This window comes from Pavona decussata, unplaced genomic scaffold (assembly GCF_977016875.1).
Source record: "Pavona decussata unplaced genomic scaffold, jaPavDecu1.1 SCAFFOLD_302, whole genome shotgun sequence".
NCBI classification, from domain to species: domain Eukaryota; kingdom Metazoa; phylum Cnidaria; class Anthozoa; order Scleractinia; family Agariciidae; genus Pavona; species Pavona decussata.
Window position 1 is genome coordinate 302,575 of NW_028145698.1, and position 8,165 is coordinate 310,739.

General features: G+C 39.4%; 1 protein-coding gene across 1 annotated transcript in view; it reads left to right on the plus strand.

The window, feature by feature from the left end:
- Positions 1–2,336, plus strand: part of LOC146454346 (uncharacterized) — a 30,500-nt gene extending 28,164 nt beyond the window's left edge. The window contains exons 10-11 of the mRNA XM_085095502.1: positions 1,090–1,134; positions 2,161–2,336. Coding sequence (XP_084951628.1) covers positions 1,090–1,124 — 35 coding nt within the window. The 3' untranslated portion in view covers positions 1,125–1,134; positions 2,161–2,336. The remainder of the gene's footprint in view (positions 1–1,089; positions 1,135–2,160) is intronic.
- The last annotated feature ends 5,829 nt before the right edge of the window (positions 2,337–8,165 follow it).

Sequence of the window (8,165 nt, forward strand, 5' to 3'; positions counted from 1 at the left end):
CGATTGACAGACATGTTCGCAGAATTTTTAAACAATGACGAAAGAGCAACAAATTTAGCGAGAAAATATTCGCCACAAGAAATAAAAATAATCAAATAGACAAAAGATAAAAAGACTTTTACAAAAACTAACTTCGTCCTTTATAAATGTTGTAAAATGCTCAGGTCAGGTAATTTTTGAGTGGTTACACGGGCTTTCTTTTTCGAAAACGTTAACTCAAGTTACTATTGCTTTCGTTGGCGCGAAATCAAGGTTGTCCTTGTCGAGGAGATAATCGACTGTGTACCGAAGCTTGTCTTCCTCTCAGCTCCAAACCAAGCAGCTATGACGCGAAGTTCGAATCGTTTACGAAGATTCCTTCCGCACGAACCTTTCGCCAGGATGAGAAAATGCGATTTTCCAAATATATGTCATGGTGATTTGCTCTCCAATGTTTTTGATTGATTCCTCTCGTTATTTTAGTCAACGCAGGCGATTTCTTCCGCGCGGCGCCTTCATGTTTCCCACCTCTTCTTTTCATGTTCCGTTGGAGACGTGATCCATACTGTTTTTAACCAAATACGATAAAATAATGTCATAGGATGAGCAAAAGCATACTCAGAAACAGGTTTTCAGTAAAAGATTGAAAATTCAATAAAACACTGGGAAGATTGAAGCGGATTTCTGGATGCATTCGACGCGTACTTTTGATTTCAGGTTGAGGTAGACGCTTTTCAAACTGACAAAACTAGTGTCCAGGTCAGCACGGTCACAAAGCTGACTGTGTACCTAAAAGAGGGATGTTTGCTATGAATGTTAGGGCTGACGCTCAAACCTCTTTACTGTGTCGGCCAAATTACTTCATTAACTCTGTTGAGAAAACCGAACAAATCCATTTTTTTGAAATATGATGTGATCAGTAGAATGAAAAACAAAGCATCCCATCCGCAACTGTTTAAAAAACCTGCATTGAGCACTCTTAGGCGACACACATATCTTGAATCCGGGGAAGGAGTTATCATTTAGCTTTTTCATCGGCGAGCAAGGTTCAGCTTTAATTAGTTATTGATCTGCGTTGTTCTGATCAAGATTAAAATTTGTTTGTTTCAGTTATAAAACAGAAGATGGGTAGTTTGGGAAAATAATGCAAGACCGGTAAGCAATGTATATTTTGGTTTATCATTAAACGTACAAGGTGAAATGTTCCCTTCAGTATATTGCTGTGGTGATGTTATGAGATTTTGAAGCATATGTTTTTGCAAATGACGCTTGAGTCAACAACTTGCCAGGACGGAACATTGTCTAAATTTGCACTCCACACATTGGACTTTCAATCCGAAGAACATGGGCTGGAGTCGGGATCTGACCACTTGCTGTTTACTTCTTGAGAGCGCAAATTCAACAGTCAAACCTCCCGTAAGCCACCACCCAAAATGTCAAGCCTAGGTGGTAGCTTACGGGAGATGGTCGCTTACGAGAGGTCAGACCACAAGGGGTAAAAATTTTGAATTTTGAAAACATTTTTGCACTCTCCAAAATTATATTGCCAAAGAATTTCAGTATCCAAGTTCATGGTTTGCCTGTGAACAAATCAACTAATACGGGCGAATAGGACAAGTCTATTTCGGGAAACCCAGTGCCTCCTTTGTGACATTCATGTCTCCTGTACTATCCAAGAATGTACATTTGATAATGTTACAACGGCAAATTGTCAAACTCCCGACTTGGGGATAGATATGAGGACGTTACAAGTGGTCGCTTACGGGAGGTTAAAAACAACAGAAAATTGCAAACTGTCATCCCTCAAAGTGGTCGCGGTCGCCTACGAGAGGTGGTCGCTTACGAGAGATTCCAACTATGGTGATTTGACTGGGGAAATTTTGGTATTTTTGGAAAACTGGTCGCGAGGGAAGGTTCGACTGTATAAATAAACCACCCCATATCAGTTTGGGATTCTCAATTTGTTATGTTCTATTGGAAAGGTTTGTTTATGATCACATTTGTATCATTATCACTGAAAGACCCTCGCGGGGAAGGACAATTGAGTAATCATTATGATAGTCATCATTATTTTTTATTTATTAATGGAAAAAGTCACTAAGAAGGGTCCTTGAATTTTCTGGTCTTAGCACATTGTGTGTTTTGACAGTTGCTGTAAATATAAATTTTTTTCACTTTCAGCTGGAAAATCAAGAAGATATGTCCACTTTACAAGATGGCTACCATTCAGATACTGATCATGGAGATGGATTTGAATGGTCATAAAACGTCAATTAATATTATGTAGAATCTTAAAAGGAGGTGACAGAGACGCCTCAAAATGTAACAAAGTACAAATAAAATCGCCAGCATTTAAATTCGTCGTCTCTTCTAAGAATCAAACTGACGAGAGGCTTCATAACTTCTCTACCTCTTACAATTTTGGAAAACCCTTTAAAAACTCATTAATAATGCATAACCCCATTGACCTATCAAATGGTCGATAATACATCACAAGCAGTGACTTTATATCGATAAACCTCCTCTTTACTAGTATGCGGTGTTTTATCAGCTGATAAAACACTCCTCGTTTGTATGTGGTGTTTTTCTCATATGCTAATTTCCAACGTTCACAAAAGCATAATTGTTATGAACTCTATTGACAAACGCTTTTCCAGGAACGTTTTCGAAGCCGTTCAAAGACCTTGCAGCACGTGTTTTATCGCGTCTAAAACCACTCGGCTGCACCTCGTGGTTTTAAACCCGATAAAACACTCCTGCTCGTTTTTTTTAAGCTTTTTACCTAATACTAAAGAACAAATTCTCCTATCTTGTCCCCTTTCTTTAATCTTATAAAAGTACTGGGGAGAAGTTATTAAGATATAAAGAAAATTCACCTTGGGTGATCGTATCCTTAATTCTCATGACGTCAGGGGTTGAATGAGCAATCATATTACAAGGAGAAATTTGATGCTGATCAATGTCAATTTACGTAAATTATGATTATGCCGGTGAGTGTAGTCCTTAAAGAAGGACTGTTTGAGGTGACATTGACTGACGTTTCCACAACCTGAGCGGAAGCCATCTCTCTCAGGTTGTAGAAACGTTAGTCAGTGTCACCTCAAACAGTCCCTCTCAGGACTACACTCACCCGGATGATCATAATCTACGTCCTTATGGTATGACTCCTTGGTTCAAACTATTTACATTCCTTACCTCTTTCAGTCGCTTTTCAGTTTCTTAGTTGTAAAAGATGCCATTCAAAGGATGGTATGTCTAGTGTTCGAGCCAGTGAAAAACGCAAAGTGTATGCAAGAGTTCAGTCTCCTGGTATGAAAACAAAATAGAGAAATCTCAGTTAACATTTGAAACATGATTTTGAGAAGAATCCATTTTTCAGGGTCTGGGGAATTACATAGATAAGCACAATGACAGACACAGAAGACAGAAGACAATATTATCGTTGAAGACAAAAAGACAAACAGACAAAAAGCTTGGCTAAATGAACCCGAAAACTTTAAGTAGAAATTGACAATCAAACCAGTCACTAAGCAGTCACTACGAGCGGCCATGTTACCCTTCCCGGAATATACAATATAACGAATTGGCGCCAAAATGGGAAGTTAAACATTTCACTCTGAAGCAGTATATGGTAAGGTCTCACTTTCCGCTAAGATATGCTATCCATCATACCCAAAGGGGGACTGTTACGAGAAGAAAAGATCCGTCTCTCCACTCCTGAAATTTTATGCCATTGTACCCCATAAAAAGGTGAAAGGAGCTCGGCATTAGGCCCCTCCATATAACCTGAGACCAAACATGTAACTATTTACAGACAATTGTCAATAAAGATAGAAAAGATTAATGCACATGATGAAAAGTAGTGGGCATAGGGTATCAACTTGGTAAATTCCTCGCTTAAACTGGATGGGATCGGTCAGTCTTACGCCAACTTGGTTCTTTACTCTAAGACTGGTCTTCCATTGGCGTGATAGCTTTACTATTGTGTTTTTAATGGCGTTTGGAATTTTATGCAGCTCAAGGGTTCTTATTAACCAATTATAGTTCGGAAAGAAAGAAATTCGAAAAGAAAGAAAGAAATTCGGAAAGAAAGAAAGAAATTCGGAAAGAAAGAAAGAAAGAAAGAAAGAAAGAAAGAAAGAAAGAAAGAAAGAAAGAAAGAAAGAAAGAAAGAAAGAAAGAAAGAAAGAAAGAAAAAAAGAAAGAAAGAAAGAAAGAAAGAAAGAAAGAAAGAAAGAAAGAAAGAAAGAAAGAAAGAAAGAAAGAAAGAAAGAAAGAAAGAAAGAAATTGGTAGCTGTTTTGATGAGCGGGTCTGCATGCAATGTAAAAGCCGAGTGCATAATGATCCAATTGTCTCGTCTGTCAATTGTTTATGAAAAACTACTGACAAATAACAGGTCTTTAAAAGCAACAAAAACAAAGTCGAAATTAGCAAACTTTGCAAGGAAAGTTTCTCTAAAAAATTTAAATTTAATTTAATTTCGAACCCTGCTTCCCTTCTTCACGCCCAAAGATTTTTAAAAGAAAATATCATTTTTATAGTCCAATTGGCTCTGTAGTCCTTCAATGTTCAAATAATAAAATTTCGATACAATTCGCCACCCTCTCGCCTTCTTGATTCCTCTAAAACCTTGCAAGTGACAATCACTGGCTCACCGACTAGAACACGCCCTCCGACTTGAGAAAAATCTTTAAAATTTACGAAAATGTTATTTCCTGCTCTGGTAAAGACAATAACGTTAAGAGAATTCCAAAACTCAGAGCGAAATATTTCAACATTCGGATATTGATTCGAATAATCTTTAAAATGGTATTTAAAAAAAAAACATTGATCGTGCAACTGACTCTAGAGTAGTTGAATGCTTACCTAGAGCTTCCTTTTTCCGTTTTTCAAAGTTAAAAAGTGACGTCTTAGGCATGAAATGTTTAACTGTGGTGCAATGTTCCAGATAAGGGAGGGTCTTAAATCAAAACCAGACAAAGCTACCAGCATTTTCAAAATAGTTACGGCACTCAGTACTGGGGTTGTATCAGGCACACCCTCAGAAAACCAACAAGTCATATCACCAGGGAAGCACTGAGATGGAACCCACAGGGAAAGAGAAGTCGAGGTCGCCCCAGGAACAGCTGGAGGAGAATGGTAGACGATTAAGTGGGCAAGACAGGCTACACCTGGAGGGAGCTTGAAACGCTAGTCCAAAACAGATTGAGATGGCGGGCAGTTTCCATGGACCTATGCTCCACTAGGAGTAACAGGAAATAAGTCAAGTAAGTCACTCTTACTTAAGTCATCAGTTCTTCTGAAAAATAGTCTCCTAGCTCAATGTAGAAGATACAAACCACCTCTCAACACCTCTTTTTCTCAATGTTGTCACCCGTTTGTTTGAAAGTCCATCGGAAATTCCTTCAACGTTGATACGGCCTCTGAGAGGGGGTAGGTTAAGAGTTGAATGAAAGAAATTGGAAAAGACGCTCTTTGCATGTAGTGTCTCAAGTCGTAGTGCAATTGCTCGTAGCTTTCCGGCCGAACAAATAAATGGTAACCTTAACAGATTTGGAGAGACCGTCACGTCTATCTTTCATCTCCTCTCTAGTTTTGAAAGCTATCTAGAATAACGTGATGGTGTTTTCTTGGTCGCCCGTCTGCCAGCCTCAACGTCTTTAAATGCAGCTTTACAGGTAACTGATACAGATGCATTGTCTTTAACAATACGGATTGTGTTGTTAGTGAAGTAATCTTTTCGATCTGAAGACATTATTCTCGACCTGTTCATTTCCTTCACTCTTAAAAATCGTCCAGTAACTTGAAGAAATCTAGGGCCCCATCTGTTATGTGGAGAAGTCCACGCTCCTATATAGCAAGATGCCTATACTGGCATTTACGCGAGATGCTGTGGCTGATTCATTTATTCCAGTTGTATGCTTCGCAGATTAATAAAAGCAACCCTGCTGATGGAATAGTTTGAGTCACGAAGATCGCGTTATGTTGTTTCCCTTGTGTTACGCTACCTATGGTTTCACCGGAAATTCCGGAAATTCCATTACGAAAACGTAAGCTTATCAATGACCTTTCTCAGTCTCCCATCTTGGTATAAAGCTGTCAAACAAAGCACGATTCCTTCGCCAGGAACTCACCAATTTCCACCGTTTTAACTGTCGAGTGCTTCTAAGAAGTTATTCTTTCGATTTACCGCATTTATTCCAATTGTATGCTTCGCAGATTGATAAAACTATCATTGCTAATGGAATAGTTGGAGTCACGATGATCGCGTTATGTTGTTTCCCTTGTGTTACGCTTGCGTTATTGTTAGACATGAAATTTCGGAAATTCCATCACAACAACGTAAGCGTATCAATGACCTCTTTTCAGTCCCGTCGTGGGTTTAGAACTGTCAAACAGAGCACGATTTCTTCGTCAGGAACTCTCCAATTTCCACCGTTTTAGATGCCGAGTGCTTCTTAGAAGTTATTCTTTCAATTTACCGTTTCAAAATGGTGAAATTTCCGTTTGAAAACGGCACACTTGAGTCCACAACATGTTAACAATATGGCGCCACAAATTTAATCGACATTAATGAATAAATCAAATGATGCTTTGACGTCACACTAGTAGGGGTGAGTGGGTCCCCTCCCTCGCGATATAAGCAACAAGAATGGATTTTGATTGGCCTGCTTTTGTTAAAGACAATCAGAACAATACATCCCGATTAGGAGAGGGGTGAGTTTAATGAATAAATTAATGTGCTGATTTGTGGCTACGACGAAGAAAAAAAAAAGAAATCGACCCATCTTTAGACACGGTATGCCCCTAAGGGGGCATCCCGCGTAATTATGCTATCGTTTGTAACCTTCAGTGTTTCAAGCGCATTGGAGTTACTTACCAGGACTACTCAGTGTACTGTCTGTATTGACAGCTGGCACTTGGCTTAAGTCACATAAACATTTTGAAGTGTTTCGCTTGATTGCGAAAATATTTTGTGTCCGGATGTACCTTTACTGTTCATTCTGCAAGTTTTAGTCAATAAAGTATCTATCGTGTCTATCTATCTTTCGACAGCACCCAAGTTCCTTTCAAATGGTACACCTGGCAACATGCTTTAAACAACTTAGCAAGCCGATTTGAAAGGGCTTCAGTGAAACAAGGAATTGATTTGTTCCGTTTCATGCCGGAGATTGATCTTGCTGGGCTGGTGATACACAAAAACGTAAATCGGTATCTAAGGACTATGTTGACCCGATAGAACTAAAAAGGATGGGCTATTGAGAGATAGGAGAGAGCTCACAAAGGTACTCAACTGAACAGATGACACCCAACAACACAGTCTGTACGCTTTCCTCTGCATTGGTTGCGCGGTGGTCTCTAACATAAAAATTCTGTACCCCAGAATGGGAGAAAATGGCTTAAGCTGTAGTCCGGTAGGTCAGACAAAGCTGTGGAAAAGGCGGTACTTTTTCAGCACAGAATCAAATTGTGGCTGAGTGTCAATTAACCATTTGAAGAGCGTCCTAGATTGCGTGACGAGCCAAACGAGCGTCTGCGAGGGTAACCCGAGTATAAGGCCTTCCTAAGGGGAGGGGGGAGTGGAGAGGGAGGGGAGGAGAGAGGAGGCTAATGAACATCGAGATCGGATAAAAACTATTCGACAGCACTACGAACATACCGACGTCGCTAGCCTAGAAACAATCATTGCCGCCACAATTATGATAGTTATCCACCTAGAACTCCTAACTCATCCTATTAAACAGTCAAACGCAGTAAGTTACTTGGACCAAAGCGCAGGATACTATGATCACTAAAACCACGTGACACAAAGGAATTGAATGCATAATGAATAAAAAGATGACGGATCATGTCCACAATCAAACATCACTAATCAAACAGGAAACTTTCACATCAGGAAGTTGGAATTAATGTTTTAGAATTTTCGTGGCTGTAACATAAGTCAGTGGCAACAAACTGTATACACAGAATGCAAAATGGATCTGTGAATGGAACATCAGCAACACTGGTCAAAACTAAAGGGTTCTCGATATGAATAAGCTGAACATTTCACAAATACAGGGAAGTAATATCTTTCACTAGACCATCAACCGAAACAAAATGCTTGATAACAACTCGACAGTTGACAGTGACAGCGACTTGACAGTGGGGGCGACACAACCTTTCAGTTGAAATTTCCATACC